The 18,250-nt window shown below is 51.2% G+C and overlaps 2 protein-coding genes across 7 annotated transcripts in view; both read right to left on the bottom strand.

The window, feature by feature from the left end:
• Positions 1–689: 689 nt before the first annotated feature.
• Positions 690–1,922, bottom strand: Mc1r (melanocortin 1 receptor). The gene has a single exon (XM_075977599.1). It carries the CDS (start codon positions 1,774–1,776, stop codon positions 823–825), a length of 954 nt encoding a protein of 317 aa, XP_075833714.1. The 5' UTR covers positions 1,777–1,922; the 3' UTR covers positions 690–822.
• A 3,261-nt stretch (positions 1,923–5,183) lies between these two features.
• Positions 5,184–18,250, bottom strand: part of Tcf25 (TCF25 ribosome quality control complex subunit) — a 33,814-nt gene continuing 20,747 nt past the window's right edge. For 2 of the 6 annotated variants that reach the window (XM_075977593.1, XM_075977595.1), the window contains 7 exons: positions 13,404–13,563; positions 12,176–12,263; positions 11,438–11,596; positions 10,211–10,301; positions 9,465–9,544; positions 8,171–8,243; positions 5,184–5,826 (listed from right to left, as the gene is read on the bottom strand). In XM_075977593.1, the coding sequence (XP_075833708.1) occupies positions 5,818–5,826; positions 8,171–8,243; positions 9,465–9,544; positions 10,211–10,301; positions 11,438–11,596; positions 12,176–12,263; positions 13,404–13,563 (660 nt within the window). In that variant the 3' untranslated portion in view covers positions 5,184–5,817. Of the gene's footprint in view, positions 5,827–7,532; positions 7,818–8,170; positions 8,244–9,464; positions 9,545–10,210; positions 10,302–11,437; positions 11,597–12,175; positions 12,264–13,403; positions 13,564–18,250 lie in introns of those variants that run through there. The other 4 variants (XM_075977594.1, XM_075977596.1, XM_075977591.1 and 1 more) reach the window with 3 other exon arrangements.

The following is an 18,250-nucleotide window of genomic DNA, read 5'->3' as shown; positions in this document are numbered from 1 at the left end:
CGTGAATTCCTAATTCAGGCAGGCAGCTGTGGCTTCTGAGACTCCCTTCTTCCTGACTGCTGTCCTTACCCTTCTCCCAGTCAAACCTGAAGCAACTTCCAGACAGAGCTAGGGAAGATAGTGATGAGGCTCCATCTGAACTTAGCATTTCAATGGCTTTCTGGCACAGGTTGTGCCACTAATAGGCCAATGGCCTCTACCGAGGCCAGAGGTCCCACCTCTCGGGACTGCCATGAACCATATGACTAGTCTTTAGGTCAGTCCCATCCTCTAGTGCTAGGTGCATGTTCTGCAATGCTGGTCCCTTTATGGAGGAAGGGCCTCGCTTGCTTAAACAGCCCACTGCACGGCTATGGCTGGATTTCCTGGTCACAAATTCCCCTTTCAGAAGCCCTCACCAGGAGCAGGGCTCTTCACAGCTCTTGTCATTCTTTTAATTCAGAAACTTCCTGTTCATCCCGGCAGTAGAGGGCCCGCCTGAGTGACCTGAGGAGTTGGGGGGGGGGCCTAGTCACTGAGTAGAGGTGAAGCTCCCCAGAGGTAGGGACAGTCTCTTCAGGAGCCCGTGACCTGACCCTTGCCTGGAGCTAGAATTCCCATCCGTTTCTTTCATTCCCCACAGCTACCCTGGATGATCCCTGCAGTCACATTTACCCTTCCTCCTGGTCCCAGGCAGTTTGTGTTTCTATTTTAAAGTTCATCTAATGCGCCCTTGGACAAATAGAGACCAGTACCTGTGGTCTTGCAGGATGCGGGCCACGGGATATCACTGTCACCCTCTGCCCAACGCCCTGGCCACGAGAACAAAAGCCACCTCCCTGCTCACCATGAGCACAGCAGCACCTCCCTGAGTGTCATGCGGAGCTCCTGACTGCGAAAAGCATAGATGAGGGGGTCAACGATGGAGCTGAAGATGATGAGAACGAGGAAGAGGTTGAAGTTCTTAAAGACGCAGCTGCAGGTGGGGTGCTGAGGGCAGAGGACGATGAGTAAGAGATGCAGGAAGAAGGGGCCCCAGCATAGGAAGAAAATTCCCAGAAGGATAGTGAGGGTGGCGGCACCCTTAAGGCAGAAGCCTTGGCGGGCGGAGCGCTGCCTCTTGTGGAGCCGGGCGATCCCCTGTGCATGCTGGCATGCTCGAGTGAGCATGTGGACATACAGAATGGCCATGAGTGCCAGCATCGCGAGGAAGAAAGTGACAAGGCAGATGAGGACGGCTGTGTGATTGTAGTAGGTGATAAAGAGGGTGCTGAAGGAGACGCTGGCCACCCAGATGCCCACGATGGCCCGTCGTGCCCGGGGCAGTGTCACAATGCTGTGGTAACGCAGGGCGTAGAAGATGGAGATGTAGCGGTCTATGGCGATGACACCGAGGAAGCACAGGCTGGACACCATGGAGCCACAGATGAGCACATCCATGACATTGTCCAGCTGCTGCACCAAGGCAGCCCGGGTCACCAGGGCCCCCGCCTCCAGGAGCAGGATGATAGCCGTCTCCAGCACGATGCTTATACCCACCATCAGGTCAGACAGGGCCAGACAGCAGATGAAGCAATACATGGGTGAGTGCAGGTTGCGGTTTTTGGTGATGGCTACCACGACCAGCACGTTCTCCACCAGACTCACCAGCCCCAGGCTGAGGAAGAGGCCATCTGGGATAGACACCTGCAGGCACCAAGGCCCTGTCTGGTTGGTGGCCAGTCCAAGGTGAGGGGTGGCTGTGGAGGTGGAGTTGAGAGAACCCAGAAGCCTCTTCTGGGGTCCCTGAGTGGGCATAGTCTTGTCCAGGAAGTAGGAAGCAGTCAGGGGAGCCTTCAGCTCCAGGTGGTATCAGCCTCCCAGTGTCCTGTTGGGCTCATGGTGTCATCAGGGGTCTCTGACGCTCCTCACACCCTGCCTCTTTCCATCTGGGCGCTCTCCAACTTTCCTTCACGCTTGCCCTCTTTCCGGCCGGACAGGTCAGCCTTCGCATGGCACAGGCAGAGTCTAGACGCTTCCTGGCTGAGACCCTGAGCTCTGCTCATGAAGTCTCGCTACCTGTGTAAAGGAGCCCAGCCTTCTGCTGCCCTCGCTGCCTCCTCCTGGGAAGTGACTCGGATAGAGACATTGCTAAACTTAGCACCTCCCAGTTTCTTGGTCCCCTGCCTCCCCCAAGCCAGGGTGGGCTGAGGTCGGGGAAAGAATGGAGCCTTTCTCTGAATCTTTTAACTCGCCCCTCCTCCTCAGGGTGGCCACATGACGGGCATGTGCCCCAGCACCCTGGACTGCCTCTAGGGGGCATAAGCAGCACCCAGAAACTGGAGAACCTGGCTCCAGACTCCAGCACAGGGTACTGCGTTTCCCTTTGTGTTCAAAGCCCCCGTTGACTCACCAAATCCCTTTCAGGCATCCAGTCTCACCAGGACCTGCCCTGTGTAGCCCTACCTAAACCTCCAAACCTATCTCTGCGCCACTTTCTTGAGTTGTCTTCGACCTCCCTCTCATGCTGCTCTGCCTCGGGCACAGTCACGGGTTGTGAACTGGGCACCCCGACTCCCACCCTCACCACCATGCCAGGGGCAGTGACACTTCTATCTGAAATGGGGGATGTGTACATAGAGCATTATTAACTCAGCGGAGGTCAAGGTAGCTTGAATTCAAGGCTGAACGGAGAACTATGAGAATCAATGACAGCAGGGTTAACGACTCTCCATATCCTTCAAGGCCCCAAGATTGCTAAAGCCTCCTTTAGCTACAGTTCTGGGTGTGGCAGGAAGCTTGTCACTTCCTGGGAGCTGAGTAGAGGGGAGCCTGGGGCTATCCACTAGCATTCTTTAGTTAGGGCCTCTCTGACACTCCCGAATCCCTCCTCTCCCCAGGGCACAACCCTTCCTCCCAGAAGTCCCATTTCCTCTGTGGAGCACATGGCAGCCCTGGAGCCAGGAACTACATCAGAGTAGACTCTGTGGGCAGTAGCTGGGCATGTGACTATTCAGTGGTCAGGACAGCAGGCAGGGGTGGTGCCAACCCACCCCAGCCCACCCCTAGCCGCTGCTGGGCTTTCTCCATGGCACCCGCAGCTTTCTCATCAGCACAACCTTCCATGCAGGTGAAGAAAATAAGGTAAGAAAGCCAGCAGTGGAATTAGAGGCAGGAATTAGCCCGACTGCACTTAAAGTGTTTGTGATACTAGTGTTAAAAGCCCATTCTTGTTATTTGTTTTTCTGAGACAGGCTCTCACTATTATGGAATCCTGGCTGGCCTGGAATTCGCGTGGTAGCGCAGGTAGAGTAGGCTGGTCCTGGACAGCGATTTGCTGCCAGTGCTCGTATTAAAGGTGTGCACTGGCTAGACGTCTGCTCTTTCTCTCGCCTGCCTTGGCACTTTCTGGTCATAAGGTGCCCATATACAACAGCCACTGTGGAAGTCCACATGAACTATGTGAGCATCCACCAACAAATGTTAGAGCATGGTCAGGACTACATTCCCAAATCAATAAATAAAATACAATTTATATCAGTTGTGTTGGGCCTTAGCACTATCAGTTTTGTTGATCGTGGAACATTACACGGCATGGCATCTTTCAGTTTATACTCTGTGTTCACACCAAGAGTCACCTTGCTATCCAGGTAACTAAAGCATTCAGGTTGTGGTGTCTATCATGTGAGTCATGCAGGACACTTGGCAGCTTGTGGCCAACTGGCCAACCTTATCCTGATGAGTGCTGTTGGCAGGTCTTGCTGGACATCATCGACACACGCAGGCATGTGCTTATGTTGAATGTTACCAACCAATGGAATGCAGGCACGAGGTCTATCTTTAGATTTAGTAGATCTGGCCAAACCGTTTTTCAAACTGGTGAACAAACTGTGTTCATGCCTTCAGGTGTACTGTCACAGGCATACAGGATGAGACAGGACTCTGGGTGTCCTGAGTGTCCTCAGCCTCAGAGGGCTCACACTGCCACAGCCACATTCATCCCAGCTGTCTGCCTCCTACAACATGGGCCTTATTCTGCTTCTAGCCAAGAAGGGTCCCAAGTCTGATGGCGTGGGCCGAGCCATGGCTGGCCCCTAAAGCCACATGATGCCCAGGCATCCCGTAGCTGCAGGCCACTTTTCACTTCTGGGACATGAAAGAGCAAGTGCCCCCTGCCCTAACTTCCCGTGCTGTCACATTTCAGAGATGCTGGTATTTCTGGCTTCAGAATGAAGTCTTTGAGACAACCACAGTTCACCCTGCAGACAGCCTGACTTCAAAGGTGGGAAAACTGAACAGTCTCTGGCAGAGGCAGCCACATCCTTTATGGCAAGCTCCTGCCGAGGGGCATTGAGAGGAAGGTGACCATGCCTTGGGTCTCATTTTGGATCACAAAGTCACAACTACGATCTTCAGAGAAGGAACCAGTAAAACAGAGCTGGGAAAGTCAGCTTGTGCTGTGCTGGAGTGGGGAGATGGCCAAGGTAGTCTTGGGGCTGTCTGGACTGGAAGGAGCCGAGTACCCCAAGCCTGATAATACTCGGTGGCCTGGAAAAAGCACATGACAAATGACAGGCAGGAGTGACTACCTACCTAGTAGGGGACACTACCTGCAGAACGGCTAAAGGGGGGGGGCTCTCTCCATGAAGCAAAGGCAGCCTGCATTCCAACAGGCAATCCCACAGGGCAAGAGGCTCAGTGTTTCTCTTAGGAGGTTCCCCAAGGCCCCCGGACAGTGTGAACATATCCCTTCTGGCTCTGGTCACAGAGGATCTCACAGGTTCTCAAGAAGCCCATGCGTGGGGTTGAAGAGATGGCTGTAGGCAGTTAAGAGCACTGACTGCTCTTTCAGAAGACCCAGGTTTGATTTCCAGCACTCACATGGTGACTAAGAATTGTTTGTTATAGCCAGGTGGTGGTGCACGCCTTTAATCCCAGCACTTGGGAGGCAGAGGCAGGTGGATATTTGAATTTGAGACCATCCTGGTCTGAGTTCCAGGACAGCCAGAGCTACACAGTGAAACCCTGTGTAACCCATACTACCCTGTGGGGGGGTAGGTGGGGATGAGAGAGAGAGAGAGAGAGAGAGAGAGATTTCCAACATTATTTTCTGCACACCCCTTTCTGGTCTCTGTATGCACTGAATGTAGATGGCGCAGACACATATTCAGGCAAAGCACCCATACACACAATAAAACAGAAGTTAAAAAGGCTATGTCACCATGTTTTCATTTGAAAGTCATTCATTTCCTCTGAACTTTCTCTGGGAGGCAGCAAACAGGTTCTCTCCCTGACTACATGAAAATGCACAAATACCCAACAATTCTGCACAGGAGCACACAAGGAGGCACCTCTTTCTGAGACTGAGGTGTGGGAAGAGTGGGGTACAGTACCACCCCACCTGGGTGGCAGGCCAGACTTTAAAGCTGCTTAGATGACATGCAGATTAGGTGTGGTGGTACACACTTTTAATTCTAACATTTGGGAGGCAGAGGCAGGCTGATCTCTGATGCCAGCCTGGTCTACATAACAAGTTCTAGGCCATCGAAGGCTACACATTGAGACTCTTGTCTCATAAAGTTACTTTTCCTGATGATCCACAGATGACGTAAATGACTGGTTTTTATTTATCACCATTAGAAATGGATTCAGTTGGAAATTAAGTCTGAGCAACATTCTGAAGCCGATCATTTAATGGCCTCTCAGGATCCAGGCCTGGAGGTGGGAAGCTCCTGAAGGCCTAGGGCATCCTCTGCTTCACTGTTCCTAGAACACTGGCTCTTCACTGTGGAGTTCATTGCCTCGTGGTTGTAGAATAGCTGCTGCAGCTCCAGATGCCATGTCCTCATCTGGATGGACTTACAGCTGCTGAAAGGAAGAGGCAGGATGCCAGGTTTTCTGTGCTTGTCATTTCCAGAAAACAAACCCATTCCTAGCCAGTCCCTCCTCCCCTTAGCTGAAACTTACCACAGGCCACTCCAACTTCAACTGGGATCCAGACACTGAATTAGGACCATCTCAACAGTACCCCTCTCTGGGACTGGGTGTAGATCTCCCACCAAACCCAGGAGTAGGTGAGGCAACTGATAGGGGCTATGCCCCCCAGGCCTGCCCTCCCCAGCCCCCTGCTGACCCATGAGCACAAGTGGTAGAACCTGTATCCAGACTTCATGGCCTTGCCAATTCATGCTGGAGAAAACCGAGATGCAGCACCGATTCACGTGACATGTGACTTCTCACACAGAACCCCTTGCAAATGACACTTAGGCTGACTATAGATGGATACAAGTCAGTCCTCAATGTCCTGTTGAGGGGACAGTGACCTTGGCCTCTGCAAAAGCCCCGAGCACAGTAAGTACTTTTTACCACCATGCGGCCCCTTTTCATTAATTTGGTGTTTGTATAGGCGTGCAAATGCCACAAGGTATGCGTGGAGGTCAGAGGACAACCTATAGGAGTTAGCTCTCTCCATCCACCATATGGATCCTGGGGATTGAACACAGGTTAGCAGGCTTGGCAGCAAGTTCCTTTACTCACTGAGCCACTTAGACGGCCCTCGGGACATCCCTGAAACACACTTTATTTGTTCCTAGTCCATACCAGATGCATCCAGTGATGTCTGAAACAATGTCTGAACTTCTAGGAAGAAATCAACGGACCAAAACTTAGAATGGACCTCATTGGTCATCTCTCAGACTAGAGACCATGGTAGTACCTCCCCCAGGCTCTGTATAGGCACAGATGGGCAGGGCTGCCCAAGAGAAACCTGGCACAGCTTATAACATCTCAGTAGCCTGGATCTTTGTACAATCAGACAGCTTATGAGACACGAACCTCTGGCCTTGCCTGGCTGTGGGCTCTGTTCCTGCCACTGGACTGGGGGTTCTTGGTCAGGGCTCCCCACTCATCCCTAGCTAGATCAAACACCCTTTAACCTCTATAAAGCATCCCTGATCTGCCTAAGAAAGTTTTCTGCCTCAAAGCTGCTTCTTGGCATCTCTTTCAATTCTGGGTGTCCCATGTCACAAACCTCTCTTTTGAGATGGGGTCTCATGTAACTAAGCCTGGCTTTGAACTCAGTATGTAGCAGAGGATGATCTTAAACTCCTAAATTTCTTGTCCCTCTCTCTACCTCTTGAGTACTGAGATGACAGATGAACACTACCACACCTGGTTTGTGTTGTGCTGGGGATCGAATCTGGAGCTTTCTGCAAGCTAAACAAGCAGTCTACCAACTGAGGCACATCTCCAGCCTTCCAAATTTACTAATAAAATTCCTAGGCTGGGACTATCGTTCAATGGGGTAGATCATGTGCCAGGCCCTGGGTTGATCCCCACCACTGCAAACATGCTGGGTATAGCATGTGTGGAACATTCAGTGACCTCTAGCAAGGAGCATGGGGGGATCCTTGCACTGAAGACTCAGATAACTCCTTTTTCTATGCATTAAGTTACAAACTCTGGAAGTGTGAGGCACACAGCAGGGTGTATACGGTGTGGGGCTCACTGCTCCCGGGCTATGTTTGAGGGCACTGGAGGAAAAGCTCACTCACAGCAGAGCATAACCCACTCACATTTAGAGGGAAAACAAAAGACACGGGCAGATGACATGGTCAGCATTTCTACTTCAGGGAACTGGTTAATCCAACCAGAAAAGAATCAGGAACATAATTGCACAGCTCTGGGGCACAGCGTCTGGACAGTCAGTCCCAGTCCCCCTCGCCCTCAGGATTGTCCTCCCGAGGCACCTCCAGGTCGTTGAAGTGGAAGTTGGCCATCATGTCACGTAAGGCCAACATCAGCCTGATCAAGCCTTGATTGCGGTTCGGACCCCCGGCCACTCCTTCCTCCAGCCTCTCCTGAACAATGAGACATATCTAAGTGGGGGCTGTCTGTACAGGTTTGAGACCCAGGTTTCATAGTCTGAGGCAGCTCAAGCTCCAAGATTGGGCCTGTCCCCTCCCAAGGTCCCTGCCCAGAAGATGCAGCTCTAAAGCCAAATGTGTATTTTAACCATGGCCAACCTACCTACCACGACGCTGATGGTCTCTCAGCCTCACACTACTCACCCGGGGGTGGCTGCTGCAGTTTCTGCAGGCTGCGTCCCCACTTCCTAAGCACGGCACAGTCTCAGCCGTTCCTGCCTCCACCCTGAGCTGGACTTGCCCATAGCAACTTGGGAGGGAAAGACCAATATGCTCCATCAACATACCTCTGTGGTGTAATTTGGCAATAATGACCGGAAGAAGAGGGCAATTGTGTTTCCATGGCTGACTGGACTCAGCCTAAAAATTAAAAAGGTCAGAAAATGAAGGTCAACAGACACTGTGGGGTCCCAGCCTTGTCAGCTGTCCTTACCCAGTCTAACTGCTAGGGACAGGCAGCCTCTGAGTGGGGCTTAGCTTCTGGGTACTAAACTGCGATCAGGGTCTGGGGTGGCCAGTGATGACTACTAACCAGCCTTGAGTATAGCTGTGGACACCCAGAGCAACAAGGACAGGAGAGGTGTGGTGTCCCAGAGTGCTGGCTCTTTAGAGACCTAGCCTGCTGGGTCACACAGAAAGAGGACAAGGTGACTACAGCATCTGAAGGCTGGGGAGGGCATGGCAGTCACATAAAGGCAGGAGGAGAGGTCTGGGCATCGCAGAGGCTGCGGCACAGCTCCACTCACGGTATCATGACACTGCCCTTACAGGGACTCAAGAGCAGGGCAGGATGCTGTGACAGCAAGGCCACGTCTGCCTGTCAGGACGTTTCTGACCCCAGTGAAAATTCTCGTCTTCAGCTAAACCTTAAATGGGAGTCACTCCACTCAAATGCTTTGCCAAGGTCTAGGTGACCTGTGCTCCTTTCTTGAAACAGACTGTGTGGGGCAGCTGTGAAGACTAGGAGGGAAAGGGAATGAGTTCTCTCAAGACCCAGACTCTACAATCTGCCCACATGTACATGGCAGCCTGTGAATCAGGCATGTTCCATGTTAATGCTTGACCCACTACCCCCTTCTCCTGGCTCGGTCACATGGGCCTTCCTTTAGCGCTCACTGGACCTTACGCTCTGCCCTTGGAATAGCGTTTCTGCACAGGCTAGAGTACCAGCTGCCACCCTCTGGCTGGCTGGGGCACATCTTTCCAAAAAGCAGGTGACTGACTTCCTGATCTGGTATGTCTTTCTTCTTCCTCAGTCACTTTCTCCCACAGGCAGATTTGACACAACATCTATCTCTGGGTTCTAAGTTTGATGTCTGCTGTGGAGTGCGCCAGGTCAGAGGTGGCTCCTAATTTTGCTTCCCCCTGCGCTTCTCACACCTGCTACAAAACCTATGGGGCAGAGCGCAGACCTCTGGTGGGTTGAGGAAGATCCACGTTACACTACTTGCCTTACTCCTGAGTGGACTGGCCCTTTTCACCCGTGTTTGTCTTTTTCCTTCTAATCTGTAAGGGCAGCCCCAGTGAGCCCCAAAGTACTAAAGAGGGTTTGTGAGAAGACAAAGCAGGGAAGGCAGGTACCTCTCTGGTCTGACGTACGAGTAGATGGTGTCCAGGGGCGGCAGAGGATCAAATCCCATCACAGACTGTGTGGTCACGTCCTTTAGGAGGGGACAAAACCAGAGACTCTGGAGCACTGCTGGCAGCCCCTGCCTTCCTAAGCTTCAGTGGTCTCAACTCAGACTTGAGCCATCTGCCAGGAGGCAGTCACTATACCTGGCAGAAGTGGCCATTTCTGTTTCAAGAAACTTTAGGTCTGGGTGGAACAGTCTGTCCCCGAGGATCGTCAGGGGGAATATGGATGGCATTTTATCTCAATCAGTGGGATGTAGGACAGAGGGCATTTTCCACAGGTGCTACCATCTACATTCATGTTACAAATGACTGGCCTAACTACAGACCATGGACTAGGGAGGAGAGCCACTGGGCTCCACTGGGCTGCTGGTTCACCAAATGATGCAGCCTTGCCCCCACCCCCCGAGTGACAACAGAAAACACATCTGTGAAAGCAGAGCCAAGGCTGTTACATGAGTATTGCTGCAGGGGTTGTGAGGAAGGGCTAGGTCTCCATCACAGAGAGTCTGACACCCTGGTGAGATTGCTCACTGAGGCAGTAATACAGTGAGGAAGGCCAGAGAAACTGGCTGAGGGGGAAGAGCCCGCTGTACCAGCTTCAGCTCTGCCTGGCATGCAGGCCGCACTGTGGGTAGCTAGCTATACTGTGACTGGCACTCACAAAGTCCCCATTTTTAGCAGTCCTCTCTTACCGAGGGTAGGGCAGCAACAGCCTCCTTGATCTCAGAGAGTATCACATGGCGGTGGATGTTTCTGGGTGCACGCTGGTACAGCACCTTCCGCCTGAGGCCAGAGTAGACAATGGCTGATAAACTGGTGCCCACAGTGTAAAACACCAAGTCACCCACACCCACCTTGGGGAAGATCCAGCAGGGACTAGCCTGTTGCATTTCTGGAAAACCTCCTACCTCACTCTTGGATGGAAGCTGTGTTACTAGCCCATAGCACTGAAGCAAGAGCAGACTCTGAGACTCTACTAGCTTGTTCTGCACTCTGGTCCCTTTATCCATGTGAAAATGCGGGTAGCTGTGGGTAGTCTGGTGAGACACTAGATGGTGTCCACAACGGAATCCCTGGGTGTCAGTTGTTGCTGCTACTGTAGGGGGTCTGCCTCCTGCTGGACACAGCTGAGAACCAGTGCAGGGAGAGGGCTGGAAGCAATCGTACTTCCTCTTCCCTGTTCTTCAGAGAGTCTAGAATTTAGCCTCGTGTGTATCACTGGACCACCTGACTACACAGGGAGATGATACAGCCAGGGCAGAACAGAGCCCTCAGAACCAGCCTGGCCTGGCTGCCCCCAGAGCAGGATGCTGACGAGGACCATGAGCAAAACTGCACAAACGGGCAAAAGCGCTGCTTCTCAAATGCAGCAGTAACAGCCTCTGAGTTACAGAAAACCCCACATGTAGAAAAGAAAACAACAGGTTGCTTTGGCTGCCTTTTGGCTTCAACTTTTGTCAACGAGAGTAAGAAAAGCAATCAAGGGCTGGAGAGATGGCTCAGAGGTTAAGTGCACTGTCTGCTCTTCCAAAGGTCCTGAGTTCAATTCCCAATAACCACATGGTGGCTCACAACCATCTGTACTGAGATCTGGTGCCCTATTCTGGTGTGTAGTCATACACGCTGGCAGAACACTATATACATAATAAATACATAAGTCCTTTAAAAAAAAGAAAAAAGGAAAGCAGTCATGATAGCAACTATGGGAACAGAGCACAGAAGCAGAAGCAAGCTAAACAAACACTAGGGTCCTAACAGCCACCCCTTCACATCTCTGTAAATAGCCGCAGCCAGTCAAGCTGAAATCAGAGGTCCCATGTGTGTGATAAAGACCCAGGAGGAGACACAGAGAGGACTTGTGCCTGCAGGGTGCCCTTCCTGAGCTAGGTTCTTGGGCTTATCTGTCAGGCTCAGCTCACCTATTCTCACAGGCCTCCACAGCAGGGTCCCCAGCATCCACTGCCTGCAGAACCGCGCGGACATTTTCCTCCAGCCAGCTCATAGTGGTGGGATCTTTCCAAAGAAAGTGTGACCTCCCAAGGTACAGACTCACCAGCTGACTCAGGGCGGGCGGCTGGCTGTGGAAGAACAAGGAAAGCAGACGTTTGGCAGAGCTCCATGGTGGGCAAAGGCATATCCAGGAAAAGCCTAGGGCCTTGGACTAAGGAGGCTACCCCTCGGCTGCTAACCTGGGATATTTTACCTTCCGAGGGCTGGGTTCCTGAGGGGTTGAGCACACTTCGTATTGCTCAAGTTTAGTAATAAAAATCACTTGACAGAAATGTGAAAAGCAATGTGAAAAGCAAAAGAATGAGTGTTTTTATATGTGGAACAACACCAAAAAATGGCCTACAGCTGCTGGTTAGGAGCCTGTAGGGAGGGCGGGAGCCATGACATGACATATATTGGTTTTTTTTTTCTGTTTGTTTTTTCTTGTTTATGCGAAATGGGACAGCACAGAAATCTGGGAAAGGAACGACAGTAAAGAGCGTGAGCAGACCTCATGAGATGAGAGCTCACCTGGCCCGCAAAGGTGAGATGTCTTGCACATGGATGTGGGCTCTAGGGGCTTTCTCAGCTGGACAGTAGCCCCCAGGACAGACTTCTCTCTTCCTTTAAGGGGGAGGGGAACGGTGCCTACAGGCTCACATCCTTACCTTATCTCAGCATCTGGCCCAAAGAAGCGGTGGTTTGCGACTGTTGCATCAGGTCGCACACTGCAACACTCCAGCAATGGCATAAGAACTATGGGGGGGAAAGTAATGGTTCCATGTATATATACTGCAGTCCTGTTGTTTTGGCTCCCAGCCACCATATGCTCTTAAAGTAAAGGAAGCTGGATGGCCAAGGGTCATTTCTGACTAGCATTACAAACTTGTTCCTAGGCTGGGTCTCTCATACTAGGCTCCAAGGTACCTCTGAACCCTGGGAAGTGGATGCATGTCCTGCTGACTCTTGTTCCATCTGCATCCAAGGAAGACTTGCCTATCACCTCTAAGGCTGGATGTTTCATTGTACAAAGGTCAGACTTGAATGTGGACTACAAGGAGTGGGGCTGACTGTGTCCTGAAAGAGCTAACTCTGCAGGGCCCAGATGAGATCAGTGGTCAACACAGGGCTCCTCTTGCATGGAGGGCGGTTCACCAAAGTGTTGGCTTCTCTAAACAGCTTGCATTCTGGTGAGCTACAGACCATAACACAGTCCTCCCAGTGACTTTCTGGGGACAAGCTCGTGCTGCAGCATCCTGTGAGGAGGTAGTGCTTGCTCAGCACATGGACTACCAGCAGAAAAGGCAGGGCTATCTCTGTCAGTCACAGAAGGCATAGGCAGCTTCTAATGGAACTGACCCTCTCTGGGTCTGAGGTTGCTCAGGTCTGGTTGGTGGGCAGAGTTCTGGCCAAGGCTCCAGGAACTCAGAGCCTACAATGTGGTAGCGATCTTGGGTCTAACTGAAAAGAGGTCACCCCACAGGACTCTACTGTCCGTGTCACTCCGTGTACACTCTTAGGAAAGATCTGGTGGCCACACGGCTGTGAGAATGTCTGGGCAGTACACCAGGGCCTCCTCCTGGCTACCAAAGCCAATGCCCTTCAAACTGTCTCTGGGCTAGCCTCAGGCCTTTCTAGATACTACTTCTACCTTTGTCCTTTATTAACAAAGACCATCTGACATACTGTGCTCTTCCATCCTGAAACAAGACCCCAAAGACATCTGTCTCTCTTTCTGTTCTCATCCCTCACCAAACTTATATAGCAGGCTCAATGAAGTAGGTAGATTAGCTACCTAACTAGAACTACACCAAGTCTTTAGGCCTTTAAGGGAATGCAATCTTTCCATTAAGTATGGGGAGGGCTGTGATTCCCCAGACAAGAGGTGGCACATACCTCCAGGGAACATGGTAAGCGCCTGCTGTATCAGGAGGGAAGCCTGTTGCCTGGCAGAGGTGAGCTCATGCTCAGGTAGGTCTGTTTGCTGACTCAGAAGGAAATATGCCAGTGGAACTGAGAAGGCAAAGTTTGGGAGCTGGGACAGGTTCCGATGAGCCTATAAGGGACAAAGAAACAAGGCCTAGAGCCTTAAGTTCATGAAAACAAAACACGTAGTTTACAGATACGCAGTGGATGAGGTTCACCACTGCTCCTCTGTGGGCCTCTCACCTGACCTCAGGATGAAGCGAATCATTTTCTACATGTAGAAAACACAAAAGGACACGAGGTAGGAATCAACCCAACCAGATGACTGATGCTTCAGCAGCAGACAAGGGCCTCAGCTCACTAAGGATGGATGTCCCTGCCTAGACTCTCAGCTCCGGAAGCAGGGAAGCCAGCACCCCTGCCTATGTAGAAAGCTCATAAAGTAAGTCAGCAAGAGTGAGACCTGGTGTCACCTGACCTACAAGTGTTTTCCAGCAATTTCCTTTTTTTCTCTATGGTTTGTGAGAAGACAAGTATTGGGGAATTTTTGTTTGTTTGGTTTTTCGAGACAGGGTTTCTTTTTCTTTTTCTTTTGGTTTTTAGAGACAGGGTTTCTCTGTGGCTTTGGAGCCTGTCCTGGAACTAGCTCTTGTAGACCAGGCTGGTCTCGAACTCACAGAGATCCGCCTGCCTCTGCCTTCCGAGTGCTGGGATTAAAGGCGTGCGCCACCATCGCCCGGCTCGAGACAGGGTTTCTGTGTAGTTTTGGAGCCTGTTTCTGGCACTAGCTCTGTAAACTAGGCTGGCTTCGAACCCACAGAGATTCACCTGCCTCTGCCTCCTGAATGCTGGGATTAAAAGTGCCTGGCGAGTGTTGGGGAACATTATTTTAAAGTCTGTGACTTTTGTTTATGCTGCATTTGTTTAACTCTGTGAAGCTGTGATTCTCTGCCTGTCTAAAACACCTGATGGTCCTAATAAAAAGCTGAATGGCCAATAGCAAGGCAGGAGCAAAGACAGGTGTGGCTGGCAGGTAGACAGAGTAAAAGGAGAAAGGAGGAAGAGAAGGAGAAGCAAAAGAGGAGAGGCGGACATCAGGGGCCAGCCACCCAACCACTGTCAGCCGTAGAATAAGAAGGAAAAGAAGATACCGGAAGAAAGGGAAAAGGAAGAAGCAGTAAGAGGGAAAAGGTGGACGGGATAATTTAAGAAAAGCTGGCTAGAAACAAGCCAAGCTAAGGCCATGAGAATAAGCTTCTCTGTGTATGATTTACTTGGGAGCTGGGTAGTGGGCCCCCAAAAAGCCAAAAGAGTAAACATCATACAACAGACAAATGACTTGTTCTACGTCTTTCCTATTGTGTATGTTTGGTGCACACACACGTATATGAATGCGGAGGCTGGAGGTCAATATTCGGTGTATTTCCTCAGTTCTCCAAATTTATTTTACTTCTTAACTTTTTAAAAATAATTTTTATCTATTTATTTATTGTATGTGTGTGTATACATGCATACCACGACACACGTGTAGAGGCCAGAGGACAACGTGCAGAAGTCAGTTCTTTCCTTCCACTAAGTGAGTTCTAAGGATCAAACTTAGATCATCAGGCTTGGTGTTAAGTGCTTTTACCTGTTAAACCATCTCTCTGCTTCTCTACCTTTATGTTCTGAGACAAGGTCTCTCATCTCACCACCCCCGAAGAGCATCAATTTGTCTAGGCTGGCTAGCCAATGCACCTGCCCCTGTCCTGTCCCCTACAGTAACTGGGGTTACATCACACATCATCATGCCCTGCTTTTTATTCCACAACCACATAAGCCACAATGATTATTCACACAGCCCTCTGTGGCATTTCCTGTAGCCACGCTTTCATGAGGTCCAGGGATTCTATAAATCAGATCCCTAAAAGCAAAACTTCCAATTATACCAAGCATTATGTAACTTAAAATGATTATCTCTTTTTTGGTTTTTTTTTTTTTTTGGTTTTTCGAGACAGGGTTTCTCTGTGGTTTTGGAGCCTGTCCTGGAACTAGCCCTTGTAGACCAGGCTGGCCTCGAACTCACAGAGATCCGCCTGCCTCTGCCTCCCGAGTGCTGGGATTAAAGGCGTGCGCCACCACCGCCCGGCTTTTGGTTTTTTTTTTTAAAGATTTATTCATTTATTATGTATACATCATTCTGTCTTCATGGATGTCTGCACGCCAGAAGAGGGCACCAGACCCCATTACAGATGGTTGTGAGCCACCATGTGGTTGCTGCGAATTGAACTCAGGACCTTTGAAAGAGAAGCCAGTGCTCTTAACCTCTGAGCCATCTCTCCAGCCCCCGATTATCTCTTTTTTGATAATGTAAAAATATATACTGTGTTGCCAGGTAGTGGTGGCGCACACCTTTAATCCCAGTACTCAGGAGGCAGAGACAGGTGGATCTCTGTGAGTTCAAGGCCAGCCTGGTCTACAGAGCTAGTTCCAGTATAGGCTCCAAAGCTACACAGAGAAACCCTGTCTCGAAAAACAGAAAGACCACAACCACCACCAAATGTACTGTGAAAAGAACTCAAGAGTAGAAACAGAAAACAAAGGCTTGTCACCTTTCTCCCTGCTTTTCCCTGCTGGAAGCAACCAGCATAAAACTCAACGCCTCCCTTCTCTGACAAGATCCAAGAAGATGGGATGGGGATGGGATGAGGATGGGATGGGGATGGGATGGGATGGGATGGGGATGGGATGGGATAGGATGGGATAGGATGGGATGGGATGAGATGGGATGGGATAGGATGGGATGGGATAGGATGGGATGGGATGGGATGAGGATGGGATGAGGATGGGATGGGGATGGGATGGGATAGGATGGGATAGGATGGGATGAGGATGGGATGAGGATGGGATGGGGATGGGATGGGATAGGATGGGATAGGATGGGATGGGATGGGATGAGATGGGATGGGATAGGATGGGATGGGATGAGATGGGATGGGATAGGATGGGATGGGATGAGATGGGATGAGATGGGATGGGATAGGATGGGATGGGATGAGATGGGATGGGATAGGATGGGATGGGATGGGGATGGGATGGGATGGGGATGAGGATGGGATGGGATGGGTGGGATGAGATGGGATGGGATGGGGATGGGGATGGGGATGGGATGGGATGAGGATGGGATGGGGATGGAATGGGATGGGATGGGATGAGGATGAGGATGGGATGGGGATGAGGATGGAATGGGGATGAGGATGAGGATGGGATGGGGATGGGATAAGGATGGCATGGGATGGGATGGAATGGGATGAGGATGGGATTGGATGGGATGGGGATGGGATGGGATGGGGATGGGATGGAATGGGATGGGATGGGGATGGGGATGGGATGAGGATGGGATGGGATGGGGATGGGATGGGTATGGGATGAGGATGGGATGGGGATGGGATAAGGATGGGATGGGATGGGATGGGGATGGGATGAGGATGGGATGGGGATGAGGATGAGGATGGGATGGGGATGGGATAAGGATGGCATGGGATGGGATGGAATGGGATGAGGATGGGATTGGATGGGATGGGATGGGATGAGGATGGGATGGGATGAGGATGGGATGGGATGGTGATGGGATGGGAATGAGGATAGGAATGGGATGGGATGGGATGGGATGAGGATGGGATGAGGATGAGGATGGGATGGGGATGAGGATGGGATGAGGATGGGATGGGATGAGGATGGGGATGAGGATGAGATGGGGATGAGGATGGGATGAGGATGGGATGGGGATGAGGATGGGATGAGGATGGGATGGGGATGAGGATGGGATGAGGATGGGATGGGATGGGATGGGCATGGGGATGGGATGGGGATGAGGATGAGGATGAGGATGAGGATGGGATGGGGATGAGGATGGGATGAGGATGGGATGGGGATGAGGATGGGATGAGGATGGGATGGGGATGAGGATGGGATGAGGATGGGATGAGGATGGGATGGGGATGAGGATGGGGATGAGGATGGGATGGGGATGAGGATGGGATGAGGATGGGATGAGGATGGGATAGGATGGGATGGGATGGGATGGGGATGGGGATGGGGATGGGATGGGATGAGGATGGGATGAGGATGGGATGAGGATGAGATGGGATAGGATGGGATGGGGATGAGATGAGGATGGGATGGGATGGGGATGGGGTGGGATGGGATGGACTCTGTTAAACTGTGTAGCAGTGCTGACGGAGAATGGCAGAACTGATCTTAAAGCACAATAAACTGGAATGTTATTTCAACACATGAGCACACGTGCCCAGTCATGGACACGACAGTGTGTTCTTTCTTGGTGCTGTCTGGCACCCAAGGTGCACTTAGCACCCACAGCATCTGGGCCCAGATGGCAGCAGTGTGGTATCAGGCTTTTATTTTTTATTTTTAATTTTTTAAGTTTTTTGAGACAGGGTTTCTCTATGGTTTTGGAGCCTGTCCTGGAACTAGCTCTTGTGGACCAGGTTGGCCTCGAACTCACAGAGATCCACCTGCCTCTACCTCCCAAGTGCTGGGACTACAGGTGTGCGCCACCAACACTCATCTGCTATCTTTCATTTTTATTTACATATAAATCTGATAAGGCACAGTGATTGGTCTATGACTGTCTGTCTAGCACTGCTGCAGAATGTGGGTCTGTATGCTGAGGTTCCCTGTGGTGACCCCTATATGACGGTCTGCTTCATGATCGCTTCTGACATGGACCAGAGTGAGTTGTGGGGTTTTCCCAACTTTCCGTTACCACTGGTACCACTGTTTGTGCATGTGTTCTTGGTGCAGGCCCGTGGAAAGGG

The sequence above is a fragment of the Microtus pennsylvanicus genome, chromosome 6 (assembly GCF_037038515.1).
Source record: "Microtus pennsylvanicus isolate mMicPen1 chromosome 6, mMicPen1.hap1, whole genome shotgun sequence".
NCBI lineage: Eukaryota > Metazoa > Chordata > Mammalia > Rodentia > Cricetidae > Microtus > Microtus pennsylvanicus.
The sequence above is the reverse complement of the archived record's forward strand: the minus strand, read 5'-3'. Positions and strand labels throughout refer to the sequence as shown.

What these genes read in the sequence shown, in the direction of transcription:
- Mc1r (XM_075977599.1), bottom strand. Translation starts at nt 1,776, where the DNA reads ATGCCCACTCAGGGACCCCAGAAGAGGCTTCTGGGTTCTCTCAACTCC.